This window comes from Onychomys torridus, chromosome 1 (assembly GCF_903995425.1).
Source record: "Onychomys torridus chromosome 1, mOncTor1.1, whole genome shotgun sequence".
Lineage (NCBI taxonomy): Eukaryota > Metazoa > Chordata > Mammalia > Rodentia > Cricetidae > Onychomys > Onychomys torridus.
Window position 1 is genome coordinate 177,708,917 of NC_050443.1, and position 22,748 is coordinate 177,731,664.

General features: G+C 45.7%; 1 protein-coding gene across 4 annotated transcripts in view; it reads right to left on the reverse strand.

The window, feature by feature from the left end:
- Window positions 1-22,748, reverse strand: part of Gfra1 (GDNF family receptor alpha 1) — a 234,107-nt gene that overhangs the window by 18,916 nt on the left and 192,443 nt on the right. For all 4 annotated transcript variants that reach the window (XM_036173846.1, XM_036173848.1, XM_036173845.1 and 1 more), the window contains 3 exons: window positions 18,513-18,622; window positions 15,575-15,709; window positions 11,882-12,063 (listed from right to left, as the gene is read on the reverse strand). In XM_036173846.1, coding sequence (XP_036029739.1) covers window positions 11,882-12,063; window positions 15,575-15,709; window positions 18,513-18,622 — 427 coding nt within the window. The remainder of the gene's footprint in view (window positions 1-11,881; window positions 12,064-15,574; window positions 15,710-18,512; window positions 18,623-22,748) is intronic.

Sequence of the window (22,748 nt, forward strand, 5' to 3'; positions counted from 1 at the left end):
AGGCCCCAGAGGGCTGTGGAATCCTGCACATGCCTGAATGCTAAGCACTCAAGCCTAAGTCAGAATCACCTATGGTACCATCAACTGGTACCGCTTGGAGGCAGAATGCTATTTTGGGAAAATCAACATTTCCAGATGTGGGTTTCTGGCAGTGATAGGGACCAAAGGTACCTGTTCTCCAGTTCACGTATTGTTACCCAGGTGCCCAGTGGGATCGCACCAAGAGGAAAGGAATTTGGGAAGTGATTACACCGATGAGGTCCTGAGGGTAGGGGCCCAAGATGGAACTTACAGCTTTCTCATGAAGACACAGCAAGAAGGCAGCCATCACAGAAGAAAGCCTTCACCAGGAACACAATCTACCTTCCTCTGAACTGTGAGCAATCCATTTCTGTTGGTCAAAGCCCATCTGCCGTAGCATTGTTACAACATCTCACATAGACTAGAGCTAGCAGTAGCCACAGTCCCATCCCCAGGCCCATTTCACTCTTGCCGACACAAGGGAAGACTTGTTCCAAAGCACCAGTTTTCTCTGGCATCTCTCTAGGAGCCTTACTACATAGGAAGGAAGGTGAGGGGATTTTGAGGCAGTCTTCAAACAAAGGTTAGTTTTATCCTGCAAAGGGATATTTGGCAAGTCTGGGGACACTTTAGGTTGTCATAATGGGGAAATGGTACTTTTGGAATTATACTAAATACCCCACAATGCCCAGGCCATCTCTCATAATAATTATTCAGACCAAATACCAAGAGTACCAACACTGAGTAAGCCTGACCCAGGAGAACTGACCTAAATAATCTCGACTGAAATCCCTCAGATTGCCCTAGGGAGGTGTAGCTCATGCCCAGCAAAGAATGCCAGGAGAAATACTGATCTCCTATGAAGTATGGAACTTGAATCTATGACATGGTCTCATCTCTTTCTATCTATATTAAAACTACATGTACAAAGCTGCTCAGGACACCGAGACCAGAAACCCCCTGGGAATCAGAACTGAAAGCAGTGGCTGGCCCCTGGGAGCAGTTCATTTTAGTAAGGGTAGGATGAAGGCAGTCAAGGATTTCATAGTATTGACAGCTCCCTCAAGCCACTTACAACTGACAAAAACTTGCACAGTTTAAACCCTAAGGTCATCACAGCTCTAAGCAAGCTGTAGAGACAGAATACAGGGAATCCTGTTAATACCCCAGAAGACTCTTCCACCATCTTGCCCATCTCACTAATAAAGAAGTTGGGCAGAGAGGATAAGTAAGTAACTTGCCCTGGATTTCATGGCTAGAAGACACCAACTTTTTCAACTCCACGTCCTTAGAAAAAGTTTGGCAGCATGTCTCTAAGAGGCAACCGCATTTTAAACAATCAACTCTGTTATGGTATTTAGCCTAAGGAAGCATTTGATTGGCTTTGTTCCTTATTTCTGAGAGATAACCTCTAAATCCATGAGATTTCTTGACATGTGCTTTGAGTCAGGAGAGGTCAAACTGACCTGACTTTCAGAGAATATCTGGGAAGGGCTGAAGATTATGTTCAGTCATGTGGGGGTCAATGATTCAGTTCCTATGCCTACTTAATGCAATTCCAATAGAAACATCAGCCACTGAGCTGCATGGAGCTTCTTGACTGGTAAGTAAATTCATGTGACAAAATAATGAAAAGCACTTAGTCCACTGGGGGAGAGCATCAAGAAATCCATGACCAAAGCCCACTCTGGTCTTACCGTATTCATGCCTGCATTTGGCTGGCCCTGATTTGTATCCTTTACAACAAAGCTATTAAGTATAGCAATTTGCTGGGTTCCATGAGTCATTCTGGTGATCAGAACTGGAAGCATCCTGCAGATGCCTGAATCTGTAACTAGGTGGTCAGGCTGCATATGGGAGGAGAGCCTGAAGTGTAGCTGGCATCTAATGAGAGGCCAGCCTTGATGGGACCTATGGTCTGACACTAGCTCCTGGTAGCAGTGTCAAGATTGAGTTGTGTGTGGTACACCAGTTGGCACTGGAACAGTCACCATTACTTTTCTTTATGCTAGTTTATGAGCCGTTCTGACACTTCAATCTGCCAGATATTCAACAAGAATTTAGGGACTGATTTAATCTATAGTGATGAATAATGCTAGTGGGAAATGAAATGTTTAAAGTCCTCTGGTTTAGGTAATAGGGGACAGGCATTTTGAATGCATAAAGGAAGTGTCAATTTACTGTATCTCCTCTCTCGACTAAGGCTACGGCTCCTTAGGTCTCATCTGAAAAAATGGAGAGAGTAGCAGCACTGACCTCTTGAGCTCCTCTGGGCTTACTCATGGATAGTATTGTATATAGTCTGTTTTACTAACCACGAACAACAGGATGAAGTGGTTCAAGTTATCTCTGCAATTGTTCTTGGATCCTTTCTAATTTTAAGTGTGTGTACATGTGTGTTCCTGTGTGTGAGTGAGCTGCACATGTGTGTGAAGGTGAACATGCACATGCATGCATGTTTATGTGTAGGACAGAGGTCAGTCTTGGGTGTTGTTCCTCAAGCTGCCATCTGCTTTCTTTGAGACAAGGTCCCTCACTGATCTACAGCTTACCAAGTAGGCCAGGATGGTTGACCTGTAGGCCCCAGAGATTGGCCTGTTTCTGCCTCCCCAGATCTGGGATTACAAGCATGCACCACTACACTGAATCCATGATTTAACATATGCTATTAATAAGAGCTTGTGGTGGATGACTTTTTATAAATGAGTTTATAAAGAAAGTCTTTATCCCAAACTATGACCAGATATATGTTCCCATATAAATATGGGACCAGCTCTAGTCCTGGGCTGTGAAACCTGAGAGGCTGGGCTGGTTCTCAGACATCATCTTCTCTGCAATGAAGAGCTTTTGCTGCTGGCAACTGTGTCACCTGTTCCCCATGTTGACACTGGTCAGAAGTGCACCGAGGCCCTTGGCAGACAGACCCACTCTTGTGACCAGGCTGGATGAGATCTGACTCTATTGTAGTTCCAAGGAGCAGGCCATTAGAACAGAGCTCCTGAGAGAGTTATGTAGGCACCAAGAAGGAACCTGGAGCAGTTCTAACCTCTCAAGAAAGACCTGGGGGTCCAAAGAACATCCTATATCTTGGTAGGGACTGTCTACTGACATTTAGTTCAAAACCTCTAACAAAGTAAAAAAAAAATAATAATAAGGCACTGCATACATCACGGTAAGAGTGCAGCCACTTTCCAAGTACCAGGGGCTTAGCTGGCCTTTGTGAACACGTGCACGGTTCCTTAGTCAATCAATACAAGTAACTCAAAATTGTGGGTTGTGTTTGATAACAGAAATTCAGAGAGGTTAAGGAACATGCTCCATGTCATAAAATATATTGAGGCAGTAGCCGGCATCCTCTCTCAGTTCCACCTAACTCCACAGGTCTTATTCCTCCTAGTAAGCTAATGCCTGGGCTGTCCAGCATACTCAAGAGAAGGCATGAAGTTCCTGTGGTCAATCTCAGCATCCTGGGAAGGGTGAAGCATGTAATACAGTAACTCACAGGTCTGAACGTCCTGCCCACAGACAGACCTGGGGTAGAAATAAGCCCCTCCTCTCTGCCCTGGGACTGCCTTCGCACCAGACATCTCCAGCAAACCCTACCACCCTGGCCTCTCTCACGAGTGTCTCTTTGCCGATGGAAGATTAACGGGATGCCAAAGCACCCCATTGCTCTGCAAGCATAAATTGCAAGAAAAACATTTAGAATATTGATTAAGTGCTTCATGCTCGAAGATTTAAATTTACCTCCTGTATTTCCAGGATTAGCTGACATAATGGGGTCAGTCTGCCGGCACAAATGATTTACAGAACACCCATTGGCAGCTTTCCTTTGAAAACTCGACACTTAAAAATTTGCACTTGGTCACAACTGGTGGAGCTCTGGGTATTTGGCAGTTTTGGATAGTCACCTTCCCGCTGCAGAGTTTCAGAATCAGTTCTGGAATGGTCAGGCCCTATCTGGGACAAACAGACTTTATTTGGGTCCCATAAGGTACTGGAGCAGAAGAGGGAGGGGAGCCTTCTAAATATAGATCATACTCAATATTCTCAAGCATAATATGGAAGAGCTAAATGGTCTGTCATCCCCCCATGCCGCCAAGCCATCAGAGAATCCTAGGCGACGTCCTGTCAGAGTACAGGCTGCAGTGCAGTGTTGTTAGACTCTGCCTTTGGACTAGAAGGAAGTGAGTCCAAGCTATGCTGGAGACATGAAGTGTAGACCTAGATTCAGTAATTTCACAGACTCTGTGCACCTTCCTCCCCTTGGGCATAGAGAGGGAGCCGAGTGTCCCTGCAGAGAGCCACTTGGTGACGATGAGTTCACAGTCAGAGACCACTGAGGGTGTACCTGTGTCAGGGTGCAGGGGCAGCAGGGGAGCTGACTCCGCACTGCTGATTTGGGCAGGAATCACTCTTAGAGAAATTGGCCACGAGGGCAGACTCTTATCTTCCACAGTTCAAATTATCTGCTCTGCTGATTCCTTCTAGAATGTTGTTCCAAGGACGAGGGGAGAGGACCCAAATCTGGGATGGATACTTGGTGGTCTTCCGTCTCATACTCAGAGGTGCTTCATTTGGTTCACAGAGAGCTACCTCGGTGGCTTACACTGTTAGCTCTAACACAGAGCAACTGCCCACAGTTCTCCAGCCATCCTGCTAGATCTGGGCTGATGAGGTACTCTTTGGCCTGCTGCATCACTATCTCAGGTTCAAAGCCCAGTTCAAAGGCTGTGATGACTGGACTCCAGTAGGATCAGCCCACGCCATCTACCAGCTCTGAGGATTCAACCAACCCCAGTGTTAGCATTTAGGCATCTGTACTGGCCTGCCCTTAGAGTCCTGATAGGATATACCTCAGCTGCAGCCACTAAGAGCACCTCCTGTGCACATTTGCTGTATTTCCTTATAATAGGTAGGCCTTGCCCACCTCCCATCTCATTTCTCTCTCGTCCACAAGGGACCAATCTCTGCCCCTTTTCTGCCCTCTTCTCTCCCTTCCCCTCAATAAATCTCCTATGTGGGTCCTGTTTTATGGTGTGACTCCTTCCCGTGCTGTTTTAAAATACAACATTGGTTCCCTGACTGGGAATCAAACCCGGGCCACAGATGTGAGAGCACCAAATCCTAACCACTAGACCACCAGGGAACCCCAAAGATAGCTCATTAATAAGTTTCCTGCTAAAATTACAGACAGGTATGCCTCATTCACAGACTTCATGGTACAGGATAGACTGGTTTCACATATAACTCCAGAGGTTCAAAGTTTTAAATGCAGATTTGATAAACTGATAGGACACTGACTACAAAGAGTTCTGAAGAGTCCTTAAATGGATTTTTAACTCTTTTGCTATGATAAAAATCTATTCCAGCTGTCTTACAGATACCTACAGGCTCCTGGGAAAAGTTCTGCATCAAGAAATCTGGTCTGATGAAAACTAAGAATCTCCAGAGCCCATTTCTGACCCCACCTATTTTTCGGAGCATATTTTGCAAATTCACTGTTCCCACCTGACCTCCAGAGAAACAGCAGATGCCATGGCTTCTATACTCCTGATTTGGCATGCCATTTCCCCCCAAGCTCCTGGAACACCACTGCTGCAACCTGCCTCCTCAGCTCCCTCAAGAAACAGACAGATGCAGCACCACACCTGAGATCTCCCACTGCGGGACTCCGGTTCCCCCTCCACACTTTGCCCTTTGTCAGCTTGGAGTAGTCTTGGGAATTCAGTGGCCTTGTTCCCTCATATGCTTCCATAACTCACCTCTTTTTATAATAATCAAAAAGGAGGAAGGTTAAGCTTCTGACCCACCCCTTGAAACCCCGCCCCTTGGAGCCGCCCTGCATCCTGAAGTGAAAGCCTCATTTTTAGGAAAAGCCCTCCCCTTCCCCCTTCCACTCTCTCTCCATTCACATGAGGAGTGCACACCTCTGCTTTCTCTCCTTTCTCATTCTTCCTTGTCTCCCTCTTTCCTACCGTTCTCTTCATCTCTCTATTATAATAAACTCTCCATGTGGATGCAGCGCCTGGGTGTGAATGACTTTCCATGAGCCGATGCCCCTGCTGCATCTGCCCAGCATATTTCTCTCATGCGTGGGATACCCTGGCCTGGCGAGCTGGGGGCTCTCCACTCGTGCAAATTGATAACACTCAGGAGAAAATTAAAAGAAAACAAAACCTTGTTTTCTAGGGAGGCAACTCAGTGAGTTGCACTCACACCATGCAAACACCCAGGACCTGAGTTTGATCACCAGGATGCACATATAAGCAGCTGCAAACTTGGAATTCCAGCACAGAGACAGGTGAATCTCCACTGGGGTTCACTGACCAGCCAGCCAAACCTAATCTGAAAGTTCCAGGCCAAGTGCCATCCCTGTCTCAGAATATAATGGACTGGACATCTTCCTAAGGAATAACACTGGAGGTTGACCTCTGCCCTACACATACACACTAATACATATATACTTGCACTTGAAACAAGCATGCATACAAAACTACACACACACACACACACACACACACACACACACACACACACACACACACACACACACTGAACCTGATTAAGGTGTGGTAACTGATACCTCAAATCCCAGCACTTGGGAGGCTGAGGTAAGCAGACTGACACAAATTGAAGGTCACTCTGGAGTACAATGTGAGACCCTCTCTTCAGAAAAACAAACACTGTGTGGATTTTAGTGATCTTGGGAACCACCCCACCCCACCCCATAGATATCCAACGCAATGCTACTGTAGTTAGACTTGGAGCCCAGAGGTCTCCCACATCCAGGGGTCTTCACAGCGGGTGGGGGCACTGGCGCTAAGAAGGCACAGTGACTCCAAACAGACGAGTTTTCAATATCCACTTACACCCCAGAGGGGGATGTTTACTTTAAATAAGCGACAGCTACACTCTTTTGGTTTAAATACTGGAAGTGTTTCCAGCTGCCAGGACACTCAAGTGTACAGATGATGAAGTAATTTGGAGAATTATTACGGCTTCTTTGTTTCTCGTGTGACCGTTTCATACAAGCCAGAGAGAGAGGCTAACAATAGCATGGCTTGCACCATGCTTCTTACTAGTATCACTGCCAATTAATCCAGCCATGAAAGCTTGGCAGACTACTCCAAACCCAGTATTTTATCACCTCAGGGGGCCAGCACTTGGGACATTTCCTTGACATTTTATACTCATCAATCAACTTTTTTAGAGCCTTCCACAGCAGCCACCCATGAGCCCATGATCACCAGGCCCAGGGCCACCCATTCCCCAGGCAGATCTGCTGTTGGTTCTAGGAATGCTTTTGAAAAAAATGTTTATTCTTTTCCTTTCCTCCCATGGGGGAGTCTATCTCAAATGCTAAGGCAGACTCTCCAGTACCCCTGAGTCTTCTCATGTTATTGTGTATTTAAAAATATTACAAGAGGGCACATCTCAAAGGAAGTGAACTTTAGGCTGCCAACGTCTTTAACTGTCTCCAGCTCTGTTACCAACGGATCCCAAGTTGGTTTCAGTCAGTTCTATTTTGAGTCACAACACAGGCAGCAGGGACAAACACCATTAGAAGGTGTTTCTAGGACCCCCTGGCAAATGGTAATTCATCTACAGCCAGGCAGGCACAGAGGAAAGGCAGATGCAGAGAATGAGCCTCCTGGGAGCCCTGCACTGAGCAGAGCCCTAAATCAGCCAGAGGGACTGTGTTCTCAGGGTGAAGGCCCTCCCCTGTCACTGTCATCAACCTCCATCTATGGCCTCGAATTATCCTTCAGCATTCTTCATCTAGGTCACCCTAAAGAGGTCATCAAGCTACAGAACTTTCACTGGTAAAATGTTCAGTTGTCCGAACCCCGTGTCCTGGACCGGAAGCCAGGAGCAGCCCTGAGTGAAGTATGGACTTCAGATTTGCTGACTCATTCCTAGGCCTAACCTTCAGCAGGAACCAGGGAGGCTACCCCTTCCTCACTTCCATTCCTAATGCAGAAAGGCTTAGTTATCCAAGTGTCACAAAACGAGACAAGATACTCTAGCCCTGGAGTCTGCCAAAGACATACTGAGCTTGGTTAAGTCATTATCCTCTAAGCAATGTCTGCTCCACAGAGGTGCTCTGAGGAGAAAGGGGATAGAAGGGATATTTGAAAGTATGAAATGCACTACTATCCACCTGCCATGTCTGTCTCACAACAGCGCTCCTTAGCATACCCCAGACCCTCATTCTGGAGCAAGGCCCAGCAGCACCATTCATCTTTGTAACAGGCAGATCATGTGACCAACTGATTAAGGATCAGTCATCACAATGGTCATTTTTGCATATCATTCTGGAGCATCCATCCTGCCCCACTGACTCCTGACTCCACTGTAGCAGCTAGGTAATACTCATGCTCACCAGACAAGGAAGAGGAGGCTTAAAGAGTTAGCACATTGGCTAAGGCCACAGTGCTAACACCCTCATCTTACACCTCAGTTGTAAAGACAGGTTCAGTGAAACCTCTGAGACCTCTTCTCCCAGATGCGGAATGCTGCTAAACTCTATTGTATATCTCAGAAGAGAGGTGTGACTGGCCTCCATCCTGGCCAATTCAATTCTTTCAGCCCTTTCAGTGGAGAAGCCAACAGAGGCAACCCTGAGACAAACATCACACTTGAATTTTACCTTTGTTCCTCTGTTTACAAAACAGAACTCTTATGCTAACACAGGGAATGGAAAGGCATGGTTTCTGGGGAATGAGGCTCAGGTGTGCCTTAGCGTTGTCAGGACAACTGTGCAGCGGTACAGAGTCCTCCTGGCAGGGAGGGTTGGCTGGGTATATCTGTATCAGAGATGAGATGTTCACTGCAAGAACCCAAGTCAGGAGCTGAGATAAGACAAGGAAAGGATCTGGAGAAGCAGAGGACACATTTTATGGCTAAGAAAGTCTCTACTCAAAGGATGAGGAAACTGGAGTGCCATGGTTTCCAATCTGAGATGTCACCTAGTTACCCTATGTGACCTTCTGAAACTGTGGGCAAGCTGCATCTTGCCCATGAGATTCTATGCACTGAGGAGTGACTTTCTGTTTTAGTTCTTGAATATTCAGGTCTATGCAGTTTGTAAGTCAGAGGAAAGTTAGAAACAGAATGTAGGTGGCAACTGAGTCAACCTTAGTGTGCCTAAATGAGTATAGAATGATTATGCTGATGCACAAGTTCCCTTCCCTACTGATCAGAAAGCATCCCTGGTCCATCTTCATCAGCGTGTGATGGCAAGGTCTTATCCTTCATCTGGCTGCTGTGTTGACTGACACTTGAATCTGTGGGTGGGAAGCAGAAGGAGCAAAGGCTGACTGTGTGTTCCGCAGGAAGGGGAGGAGACAGGGCCAGAGCCCTGACCAGAAACAGAGAAGAAACTGACCATGCCATTTCTAATGTTAGAGTCACCAGCCTGGGAGACCAGTACCTTCTCTTCTCTAAAACTCAGGGCCCTGCTGCAGAATGGAGCAGTAGTTGCCACTGACCATCCCCTGTGCTGCCTCCCAGCTCTGACTTTCTCTGCAGAGGGGAACCTGGAGATGGTAAGGCTCAGAAAGTGGTTCACAAATCCAAAGGACACTGGGCTTGCTGTTGAGCTGTGTGATCTGATTTCTCCCTGCTGTCTGGTGTGAGTATGTCGCAAACTGTGTGTTGGAGGATAAGGATCCAGAAAGACAAAGCAGAAAAGGCCAAAGCTCAGATGAAGGGTACTGAGAGGAAAGCAGTGTCATACAAAGTAGATGGGAGACTGCTCAGCACCTTCCAGAGCACAGCGCTTGTGGATGAAGAAGGCATTCCTAAGAGCTCCAGAGGGGCTGAGCCTTGCCAGGGAGGTGGAGGAGGAGAGGCACTTTAGTGCTACACGTGAGGCCTGATCACAATGGCTTGCAAGTAACACACAAAGTCCTGGGTTCCACCCTCAGTTCTGCATGCACCAGGCATGGTGGCACATGCTGGGAAGCCCCCTTATCTACATAGCAACTTCAAGGCCAGTAAGGGTCACATGAGACCCTGTAACAATCAAAACAACAGTAATAGACCAACCACCCCTTTTCCTGGCGTGGCAGAAGACAGAAACCACTCTAACACGAATGGCTAAACGGTCTTATTAATAAAGAAAACCTGGAGCCAGATACTGGGGTGAACGCTGAAAGATCAGAGAAACAGAACAAGCCACACACAGTCAACCTCACCTCGCCAACTCCTCAGCCAATCCTGTTTCCTCAGACTGAAAGCCTCAGTCCTCACCTGAACAGGACTCAGCTGAACTGCCGCCGCCACTACCTCACCTCCAGCAAACGCTCAGTCCAAAGAGCATGAGTTCCTGTTTCTGTATATACCTTTCTCTGCCCTGCCACTTTACTTCCTGGGATGCTTCCTAAGCAAAGGCATGAGATCTCAAGTGTGGGGATTAAAGATGTGTGCCATCATGCCTGGCTCTGTTCCCAGTGTGGCCTTGAACTCACGGAGATCCAGATGGATTTCTGTCTCCCGAGTGACAGGATTAAGGGTGTGTGCCATGACTGTCTGGCCTCTATGTCTAATCTAGTGGCTGGCTCTGTCCACTGATCCCCAGGTAAGTTTTATTGGGGTCCACAATGTATCACCACAAGCCACCATATAGTTACGTCTTCCCTCAGCATATAGGAACAACTATGAACAGATGCCATTCTTGGATTCCCAGCACTGCTTCTGTGACCCACCAGCTCTGTACACTTCAATGGAAACATCATTTTCTAGAAGCCTGGGTCTTCAGATGCAAGAGCTAGACCACCATGTCATAGTAATTGCCCTTCCCCATCAGCCATCACGAGAGTACCCAAGTAGTCTAAGTGTATTAGAACCTGTGAAAACCTCCACTAATGTCTTGTAGACAGTTGAACACTCACTACTATGGAAACTCAATAAAATGTCAGAACAGACACACCCTCTGACAGAAGGGGGGGTTGCCATGTTTATACTTTGCTTCAACTCAGGCACACCTGGGTTGGTCTTCAAGAAGATTCTTGATCGCTTTCACTGTGCTCTGTGCACATACAAGGTTCTTTATGGCACTGTGCTGCTCCTCTTACTCTGGAACAGCATTTGTTTTTTGCCTCACAAATAACTAGCCTCTCCAGGACTCTACACAGCAGCTAGTACACTGCCTCTGATTCCCCTCAGAGACAGGTCAACATTCCATGCTATGTTTGAATGGCTGTGATGGCGACAAGCCAAGAACACTCTCTCTTTGATATGCTGTGGCTTTGTCAAGAACATGGAATCAGCCACAAATATAGACAGCCAACCCAACTCTATAACCACCCCTCCCAAAAAAATCCTCACTGGTGCATCTGCCCAGACTCCTCACTTTAGAGCCTTGACCAAAGTCACATCTTCAGTGAGTAGTAGTCAGTTCCATAGTCCATCCTTTCCTTCACTCCATGAGATATCACAGTCTCCTCTTACAATGTTTATAAAGCAACCTCCAGATTCAAATCTAGGCTAGGGAGACAGCTCAACAGGTAGTGTTCACCATACCTGCGTGAAGACCCGAGAACAGATCCCCAGAACCCAGGGAAAGCCAGACACAGGAACACGGATCTGGAATCCCAGTGCTCTTACAATGAGATGGGAGGCAGAGATAATCCCCAAAGCTTGTAACTAACCTGGCTCACATGGAAGAAGGCTGACACCAAGGTTGTACTCTGACTTCTTCATGCACATGGGGCTGCCACATCAAACATATGAATATACGTGCACATGCAAAGATTTTGTTTTGAAAAATGATTCGAATCTGGATGGCATTGCCATCTGTGCACACGTTCTCCCAGAAGCCAGCTCTAATGGGAAAGCCAGACCCACTTCTCACCTGCAGATTTGCACAAGGTGGCAAAACGTGTGTGGGGATTTCATTCTCAGACCCTGCTGGCCCTAGAGGCTTGTTCTTGACTCGGAAGGCAGTGGTAGTGGTGGCAGTGGTGGTCTGTACTGGGAGGGCTGGCTGCCACATGGTCACATCTGAGCCATTGCCAAAGGCTTGAATTGCGTTTTCTGCAGTAAAACAAAAGGAACTCTCATTCAGAGGCAAGGAGCAAACATAACATACAGGATGCATACAGCTGAGAGACACAAGAGCAATTCTGGTTATAGCACTGGATGTCCCAGAACCAACCTGTCCACCCACCCACCCACCCATCATCCACCCATCCATCCACCCACCCACCCACCCACCCATCATCCACCCACCATCCACCCACCCACCCATCATCCACCCATCCACCCACCCACCCACCTACCCATCATCTACCCATCCACCCATCCATCCATCCACCCACCCACCCACCCACCCATCATCCACCCATCTACCCATCCACGTTATTGGTTCTGAGAGCCAGTCTGTTGAGTCAGGTGCTCAAAAATCAACCCATTCATTAAACACAGAGAAACACTACTATACTATAAAAAAAGCAAGTATTTATTATTGGAGCCCTTTGAAAGACATCCTCAAACTTAGAAGTAGCAACATGGCTATATCACTTTTCCAAGAAAAACAAAATACCTACGCTCTGTCAGAATTCTATACTGAATGAAAATTAAGTAGCGTCTTTTTCTTTCCACTGAAGCTGAGGCAACCCTAACACTCCCAAGGCAGCAAAATGCAGCCAGTTTCTTTAGAAGAAAAATCTGCCTTAAACCACATCAATATCTACTGAAAATTTAAGTGTGATTATTTTTCTCCTTTCTGCTTCCAGTCTTCCAAACAGAATCTGCATAATTAGATAGGCACAGCCCTGTCTAAATGAAAAGTTTGAAACGTGAAACTTTCAAAGCTTATTATAATTTCATGGGATTAGATTGTTTTTATGGCAAGAGTAAATTGGTTGTGTGTTGTTCCCTTCCCAAAATGAATAAAAAACAGTTTTTAATCAGGTCTTTGGGGATTTGCCCTGGATTTAGGAATTTTTTTTTTATTTCATATTCATTGTGTAAGAAATCAAACTCCTTCATTTGAGACCTGAAAGTGCAAATTGCTAATATATGACGCTTACTTGGCACTTTTTGATGTACAAGACAGAATAACTGAAGCCTAATCTTCCCTTAGAAGTGACATTTTGTCTCAAAATTGTTATCCTTCAAGTTTAGCAAAATTGGAAGCTTGTTTTCTATGCGTCTACATTTTAGAGGATCTGTGAGAGGCAGCTTCCAAACATACAAATGCAGCAGCGCATGGTTCTAGCAAGGGACTGTGGTTTAAGTGCTACACAGAGCCTCAAGAAGGGCGAACCTGTAGATCAGGTTGCCTACATGACCTCAGAATGAGAACAACACAGCACAGAGCTGTCGTTTGTGAAGACGACCCTTCTTTCCCAGGTGTGCTGACCTCACTCCTTTGAGTTCAGTTACTCTCTCCTTCATCCACTGAAAGGTTACAGATCTAACTACTAAATCCAGGTGTGGCTCCATGTACTAATCATGAGGTCTTGAACAGCAGTGACAGCAAAGTAAGACCAAAGCCATACCCACAAGCAGAACTTCTGGCCAGGAAGGCAAAAAAGCAAAAGCTTCCACACGTGGATGATGATGGTAAATGCTAAGAGACAATGAAGTCAGGAGGGGCACAAGGAACGCTGGGGAAAGGAGGCTGGTGTCTAGATAAAGGGGCTCAGGAGGCTCCTGGGAAGAGGGTGCATCTGCTTTCCTGATACAAGTCCTCTCTCATCTCCTCCTTAACCTTAGTCTTCTCTCAGCCCTATATACCTATCGGCCATGAACTGGCTTTAAAATGACCATTTCCCGTTCCCAGACTATAACCAAACAACTGATGGCAGCTGTGTTCAGGGTAGAGAGATGAGAGAGGAGTCTGGCTTAATTGGAGGAAAGAGGAGCAAGATTTCTACATAGAAGTCACATTCAAAAACAGTAATAGCTTCTGGGTCAGGCCCTTGTGTACGACACTGCATTTGTGTCCTGTGCTCCATCCAAACCAGGATAAACAAACGGGACCATTATGAAAGCTGTTGGCTGCATTTGGCATTTGTTTTGATTTAGATGTCATTAATAAGACTATTCTCCCCTTTTCCAAAATATTGCCAAAGAGGGACAACTTTAATTTCTCTCTGAGGAGCAAATTTTCCATTGCTTTATTTTTGCTTAAACTTGCATTCAACCAGAAGAGTACAAGAAGTTAAAACAGAAACAATACATGAAATGAAGCCTAAACAAGAGGTCCACCTCTAACACGCTGACACACCCAATGTCTCCGCAAATGCTCTACATTCACGGCACATTTTGTGGGTCTGAATGCAACCTAAAACTCAAAAGATCATTTTATTTTTAGGAGAACCAAACTAAGGCATTCCAATTGCATTGTTTGAAGCGCCTATCAAACAAGTTGGGTTTTACTTTTCAATGGAGGAAATGAAGTGGAAATTTTAGTGAAATGTCCATGAGGTATTTTCCAAAAAGTTGGCAAATTTACCAGCTAATTCTTCAAAAGCCAGTAAGCATATAGCATCACACAGAATTTATCGCTTGAGGACAGAATTCTTCAGGGGGATGGCCGAACCTGATGTTCAGGATTACCTTCTAACAGTAGCTCCTTCAATACCAGCCACAAACAAGGTCTTTTCGAGGCAGAGGCCTGCACACGCTTTATATCATAACTCTACCACTCTGGGGCCATGAGAATACTCCTTTTTTACTCAGCTGTCACATGGATATGACACTGTATCTCCTAGGGGTCTTATGTGGCTTGTGTGGAGTAAAGAAAATGAAACTGCATGAACTCTACACTCCCTACAACATGAGTTGTGTCTCATCTGGAGAGTCATCGAGGGCACGCTCACCCCTCATGGAGCTGTGTGCAAGGGAGACCTAGTCTTCTACTTTTTAAGTTTTGCTGATGGATGCCCAGGTTCGCGTCTGTATATCCCAATCCCTTTGTCAAACATGATTCTAAATTGCCTAAAGAGTACCACAACAGTAACCAGTCCTGTTCCCAAAGAAGAGCACCTTGCTCACAAGGGCTCAGCTCAGATCCCAAGATAACCCACATCCTGAGTGTACCCACTGCACTGCCAGATTCCCCCACCAAGATAGATCCATTGCTCCTACTCAGAGCCAGTCCTCACAATGCGAGGGCTGTTGACGTCAACATTCTAATTTTCCTGCAGTCCTTGGAGGCCTGTCCTATCCACTTTGTTTGAGCTTTTCACATTGTACATTCCTACCAGGTTTTCAGAACTTGGGAATGGATTGTACACTGGCTGCCAAGATCAAAATTTGATCTGTGAGTAGAATTACTCTTTCCACATAATACACCCTCGGTTATTTGAATCTCTTGTCATCATAGGCCTTTGGGAGCACAGTCTTGGCAGCACCCAGTTCATCACTTGTGAGACTCCCTGCTGTGTCACTGAGTGTGACAAAAAAGCAAGAGTCACCACCAGCCATCAGGAAAGGGGAGGGAGAGAGGGAGAGGATGGAGGAACGTAACAGAGTGCTTCAGCTCAAAGAGGAAAACATGTATGTGCTGCATGCTTCTTATTTTTTAAAAACTCACTGAGACATGTATTGTCCTTAAAAAAATTCAGGAACTTCAAGCACTCCTCCAGATCATTGCCACTGTTACTGCAGTCACACCATGGGGCCACGCTGAGGCTACTGGAGTCGATGTAGTTGGGGGTCATGACCGTGCCTGAAAAAGAGAGACAAGGCAGTTGTCCTCCTATGCTGACATGGACTTTTCTGTGGCCTAAAAAGAAACCAATGTTGGTCTGACGTGGAAATACCACGGCTAATTACAAAGGCTGTATTTGCTGGGTGGGAAATTAAGTTAAGCGGTGCATTTTCTTGGCAATTTATCTCGAGCACATAAAATAATTTATACATTTACTTTAAAAATTAAAAGCAAACTCCTTGGGCTGTATTTAGGGTATTTTCTTCCTGCAAAAATGTATGGATGTCATGGAGAAGGCGAGAATTAACTTAGAATGCATGAGTTGCCAAATCCCTTGCATTTTCTTGAAAATGTCATTAATCTTCATAAATAGTACTGGTTGCACATAACTTAAGAATTCTTTTAAGGCTTTTAATCCAGTTTCCTCAGAGGCAAATGGTTTCTTTAGGGTAACACAGGGAAGCACAGACGCCTCCAATAAGGTCCCCAAAGCCTGAATGTCTACAGATGTATATAGAGGCTTCCTTTCCCAGATCCTCAACTGATTTAAATAAACTCATCTAAGGTGGGAAAGAAATGGAAATGGGGCTGGGGATGTAGCTCAGCTTGGCGAGCCTGCTTCAAGTCCAGCTACCAGCACCCCATGAGCCAGGTTTGGTGGTGCATACCTGTAATCCCAGCACTTGGGAGATGGAGGCAGGAGGATCAGTTCAAGGTCATCCTTAGCTACATGAAAGCCTATCAAAAGAAGAAGAAAGAATAAAAGAAAAGAATAAAAAGGAAAACAAAAAAACAATGGAACTTCCCCAGTCAAGGACTCTTAAAAGTATTGTCTATGGGTCCACAACAGTTCCCACAGAGATGCTGTGTAGGCCTTCCTGCTTATGACTTGTGGCTTTCCTGGCGAGTCCTCACTGGGAGAAATATACAATGCATTTATATTTAATATGACCCAAATGTCTTCTCCTGGGTGGCTCACACCAGGCAATGCCCAGGGATGCCAAGAACTTTCTGTTTTTAGTTGCTTTTATGGAAGGAAGAAGAAATCGGTCAGCAATCCAGAGGATGAGTTTGGCTATAAACAGAACAGTTTTTGGAAGCTCTTCTGGGGTCAAGGACATATTGTCATTGTCCTACTGGTCTTACTTTTTTAACTTGAATCTCATTATTAGCATGAGCATTTAATCTGCACCATACAGGGAGTTCTAACTCACCAGGCACTGGTACAGAATGAGGAAATCAAGCCCACTGCGCCTCTGATGCTACCATGGATCCCTGACATGTGGGAAGGCATAAACAAACTTTGTGCAGAAGTTAGGCACCACTGGCTCAGGAAACCTTGTTGAAGAGACCCAGACCCAGGAGAGAAATCTTTCTTGGCCTGCACAACACACTCCATCTACCATTTGTTCCTTCCATTGCATCATGCTTAGGCACAAAAGGCTTTGCCAAGCCTAGGAATGATCTCACAGAAATGTTGGCAGTACCTCTCCTTGGCTGCTCACAGGGGAGTTAATGAGCATGAACTCCTGGACGGACACAGACTGAAGCAGTAACAGTGATTACATCTGCAGACTTAATGTTGTCTTCTGGGAGCATCCCTGGTTTTATTTTTCCTTTTTAAACAGTGAGTATGCCTTAATTGCTTTTGTTATTTCTGCAATTCCACCATTTCATATGCAATCCCTGGTAGAGACTAAGACCTTCATTAAGGAGAGCATGAATAGGTTTCTGCAGTTCTAACTTACGGCGGGCGTGTACACTCATTGGCTAGAGTCACAGAAATGGTGCACACCTGGAGGAACTGTGACAGTTTGATTAGAGGAATCACATGTGGGAGCATAGGTGTCCTTTCAAAAGTTGGGAGTGGCTGGGGTGTCAAGAACTAGAAATAGCTTTGCACCAAACACTCTCTTACTTAAACCAAAGGCTCTCACTGAAGACATTCTGATGATGAGGTTAGCCTATGCTGTCGTTCTAGATGGGGGTAGCTCCTGCTGGCGATGTGTACGACTCTGACATGGGCCCTGGCAGGGAGATGCCACTGAGCCAGGGCTGTATGACAAAAGTGATTCTCTCACCTTTCACATTCTTCAACGTCTTTCTCAAATGCCAACTGTGATGGAGCCTGACAGAGAAGCTTCGGCTATCCCTGGTACATGGGGACACTTGCCTTTGTTCCTGCCAGCTCTATTCACCCAGATGTAAGTCTGCCTCTTTCTGGATTTTCCCCCATACACAGGGTTCTGGTTTAATTTCACTATTCTCTTCAATACTGAGAATATGGCTCTCCTAGTACCACAGGCCTCACAAACTAGAAAATATTGTTTCTACTTTCAAATGGTTAGTTACAGAAAAAAAAAATAGCCTTAAACAATCCCCTGTACATCAGAGTCAAGTGACCAAGAACAATAATGGCAGGAAGCTCTATGGTATTGGGGAACTCATTTCCAAAGGGCCATTTTTGGAAACAGCTTTTATGACTTCCAAGCTCCTGCTCTCCAAAGTTCCCTTATTTAATTAACTGTGTTTGAATTGCTCTCTTCTTCCAACAGCCATGTTCTGTGTGGCCCTGTTCCCCTGCTTTTGTTCTGTGTGGTCAGTTCCCCAACGGAGATGCTTCACTCCCTTTAGAATCTGTAGCCTTCCTGCTCCATAATTACCCCAATTCTCCTTTCTTCTGCATCCATTCCTTCCCTCCCTCCTTCCATTTTTCCTTTCTCCAATCTATCTTCAAAGCTGTCTCTTGTGCAGACATCGCTTGCTACAGTAGACAGGTCTGTAATCCAGAGAATTCCCCTGCCCCTTCCCCTGGTCTTACCAATCAGTCCTGAGTAGGCCAGGAGGCAGTCTGCATAGTTCTCCTTGAGACAGTTGCTAACAGACCTTGACTCAGGCTGGCAGTTGGTAAAAAAATCTGCAAGGCGAGATCTGCAACAGAAAGCAGTGTTGGTACATTGAAAACACTCCAGGCCTCTGAAGTGAAGGAAGGAGTGTGGGGAGATGCTGGTAACAGGCTCAGGGCGTGGCTGGTCAGAGGGTCAAACTCCTATGCTTCATAGCACAGGAGGCCACTGTGGTTGCTGACACTTAATTGTGACTTCAAAACCGTTAGTAGAGAGGGTTCTGGATGTTCACACTACAATGACATGATACATTTCTGGGATAATGAACATGCCAATTAGCCAAAGAATTACACATGCATATGCACATGTATTGAAATGTCACCTCCATAGCCCATAAATATGTATGATATATTATGTGTCTATGACAAATACAAGATATATGTGAAGAGAGAAGAAAACAGTCTTTGGCCAGACATAAACAGTAGTTCCTTTGTCAATATGCCTCTTTATTCTTGCTTGCTCTTTCCTTCACCCTGCCAACCCCCAGAGAGAGAGAGAGAGAGAGAGAGAGAGAGAGAGAGAGAGAGAGAGAGAGAAAACACGAAGATATGGGTGTATCCTTCCTTTTCTTTTTTTTGTTTTTTGGAGACAGGGTTTCTCTGTGTAGCTTTGTGCCTTTCCGGGAACTTGCTTTGTAGACCAGGCTGGCCTCGAACTCACAGAGATCCACCTGCCTCTGCCTCCCAAGTGCTGGGATTAAAGGCGTGTGCCACCCCTCCCCCCCCCCACCCCCAGCTCCTTCCTTTATTCAACCTTCCACCTGCCCTACCCCAAGCCTTTATCTACCTGTGTGTGTCTGCTTGTTTGGAGAGAAGTCTTCAGGGTCTATAGACTAGAGGCTTTGAAGTTTCCATTCAATATTTATTTCTGACTAGACTTATTTGCATCTTTAGGAAATATGCTTCTCCACATGCTCACCGGAGATCCACAGTGGGAAAATATTTACTTTATACAGAAACATGTTCCTGGCATCAAAATTGGATCCTACAGCCCATCTGCTCCCATAATTTCGAGAGCCTTGAAAAATGCATATCTTTGTCTCTTGAGTCTTTTCTCATCCCCCTACCCAGGTACAGTGATGTCCCTAGCCCCATGCCAGTAAAGAGCTGGTTTTTCTGGGAGTAAAGGGAAAGTCAAGAGGGGTGGGTGAGGCTCTCTGCGGGCATAGCAGGCCTGTAGCGGGCCTTGTCTGCAGGCTCCCTTAGCCAAGACATGGCTGTTAGCATTCTCAGAGCTCTGCAGAGGTGAGCATGATTCATCAGGAAGCACTGAGTGGTGGTAGAGTTGTAGAGACACAAAAGTGAAGGAGGCCAGGGACTCCCTGGTCTGGGGAGGAACAGGGCTTGCTTTTGCCATGGGGATGTTTTAGGATCTTCAGGAGACATTGTCGGGGAAATCCTGAATAAGAAGTGGCCTCCTGTGAGGTCATCTTGGCAGACAGCAGTCCTGTTTCTATAGGAGAACACAATGACCGTGGAGATGTAAGTTATCCAGCAATGTGCCTCTCTGTTGCCTGTTGACATGCCCAGTGCTGATTCTTCTTTCCACAAAGGAAACTATAATTTGTTTAGCTTGATCTATAATTCCAGCAAGCCCAAGTTTCCTGCACTAGGCTGAGCAGGACTGTAGGAGTTAAAGGTTTGTAAAGGCCCAATTTCTTCTAGGTTTTGGGGTTGGTGATGGGGTTTGTCTTGTGTTTGAAATAAGGTCTTGCTATATACTCAAGGCTGTCCTCAAACTTGTAATCCACCTGCCTCAGCCTCCCAAGTACTCGGATCATAGGCATGAGCTACTATGCCTGGATCTTTCCTACCATTTCAACTAGAGAAGGCATCTAAAGGCCTTGCCAGTGATCACAGCTCACAGTACTATGCAGGGGCTCTGCTTTCTGGGTGGTGGGCTCATAGCAAGGGGTGGTGGGCTCATCAAAAGGGGTCTCAGGACAGCTGTTACCATCTGCTTCATTTTTTCCACATAACACCAACACTCCCTGGAAAGCCTCTCAGCACATGTCTGGAGCAGGGTTGCTAAGTGGCTCTGCAAAGCACCCTCCCCCACTAGGTGAGACTCTAAATGGGTGAACACCTGGACCACAAACACAGCCAAGGCCCTACTCGTGCCCTAGACCTTGTACTAAACACACGGAATGACATAAAACTGCTAGCTATTTCTGTAGTCTGGCTGAAGTTATTTCTTTTCTGCAGGAAATCTCTGAAGATACCTCAGGCTTACTCAACTGGATCAGATGACATTCAGCTTGAATGGAGTGTTAATTTCAGAAAAAGAAATTCCTGGCCATGAAATTAATGCTCTAATGGCCCTGGGTTTCTAACTCAGCAAAGTCCAACTCGAGTTCAGACAGCTCTTCCCAGAACCTGGATGACAGTGGTGGCCCAACCTGGAGGCCCCTCCTGCTCATCACTCTTGGATGGGACTCTGAGTCTCTAGAGCTGGTGTTACCTAATGACACTGTGATGGGGATTACAGTCCTTCTGTACAGTCTAACACCACCAGACCCATCTGGCTTAACAACCCAAGAATTGACTCACAATTGGACCCCGGAATGATTGGCTAATTGAATCAGTATGTTTGCAGAAAGCCTAAGCCTGATTGGGAGAATCAAACAAAATATACAGCTCTAAGCAGAACCCCATGGCTGCATTTTGAGAGACATGAAGATCCAGGCTCTACCGCTGGTAAGGCTGTGTGAGCTGTGACCAGGGATGGGAATGGAAGGAAGCGGCTCACGGTTAGCACAGAAGAAGCCTGTGTGCAGAGGAGATCAACAAGCCTCCACTTGACCCGGGATCATCCAGCAAGCAGAACATGCACCACGACGCAGAGGGAGGGGCTATGAAAGACCACAGGGCCACTGTACCAGCAGGATGATTGGGGGCTCTTTTCTCAGCTCATTACACTCCTCCATCCTTGGGAGTGCTTTTAACTTTAAATATATCCCATGTCTGACTTAGAGAACTTGGTTTTTCCTCCATCTTTTCTTCTATAGCCAGGATTTTCACCTAACCTATACTGTGATTTTCCTCTGATACTTGAATAAAATTTAATAAATTGTCCTTGAGCCTCCTTCTGAGTCTGTTTTTAAATTATTTTATTAATGAGACCAAGAACCCCAAAAGAGAACCTCTGTGTCCCTGGTAAAGAGTTTCAGAATCAAGGTGAGTACATGGGAACTGTTACAGCACCCACATTTCTAGGGTCTATTAAATCTGTTCCACACTTATTCACAGTTGGAGATGACAGGATTTTCATTACTCAGGAGGGAAAACTGATAGAAGAATTCCAAACAGGAGTGCACTAGAGTCAGCTTGTTATGGACAGGTGGGCCACTGCCAGGAACTGTGGCAGCTGCTTGACATTAGAGTAATAGCTTGAAATGCTGTGATGAGTATTTCTACTGTGGTAACCAGCCAGGGCTATAAAGCAGGTTGTTCTTCAACGATAAATGAATCCCATGTTGAAGAAACTTGGTGATGCAGTTGGTCCTATGGGAAAGACTGGGTTGTATCTTGGCTGTCCAATCCCAGTCCTCTGGGCCAGGCTTTTATTCCTATTTTTCTGGTGCCAAATAAAGCATTGTGGCTCCAGTTAAAGTTCAACCTTCAGTCTTTTCCAAATAAAGACAGGAATGATTCCTTTAAACATCTCTCCCTGTCCCAGGCCTCTAAGACACCTTCTAGCATTGACTGCCAAGGGTCACGTGCATTGGCCAAGCCAAGCTGTGTTGGAGCTCAGTTGACTAATGCTGTGTTGGTGTTTCCAATAGGACAATGAGAAAGACCTTGTCTTTAACTTAACTTCCTGCACAAGAGGCCATAAGAAACATATAAAAGGATTATGATAATACTTTGTCTAATTCTGTTTGTTTTGTTCATTTGTGACAGGGTCTTATGTAGTCCAGGCTGGCCTCAAACTAGATAGGCAGCTAAGAATGACCTTCAATTCCCAATCCTCCTGCCTCCATTTCCTAAGTGCTGGGAGAACGGGCTTTTCCATCCCAGTCAGCAAGTCCTGAAAACAGTTAAGAAAAGCTGCTAAGAAAACCAAAACCAAAGACAAATGAAGAATTTAATAGACAGTTTTACAAATGACCTAGTTTTTTCCTGACAATTCTAATGAGGCAGGTATTTTGT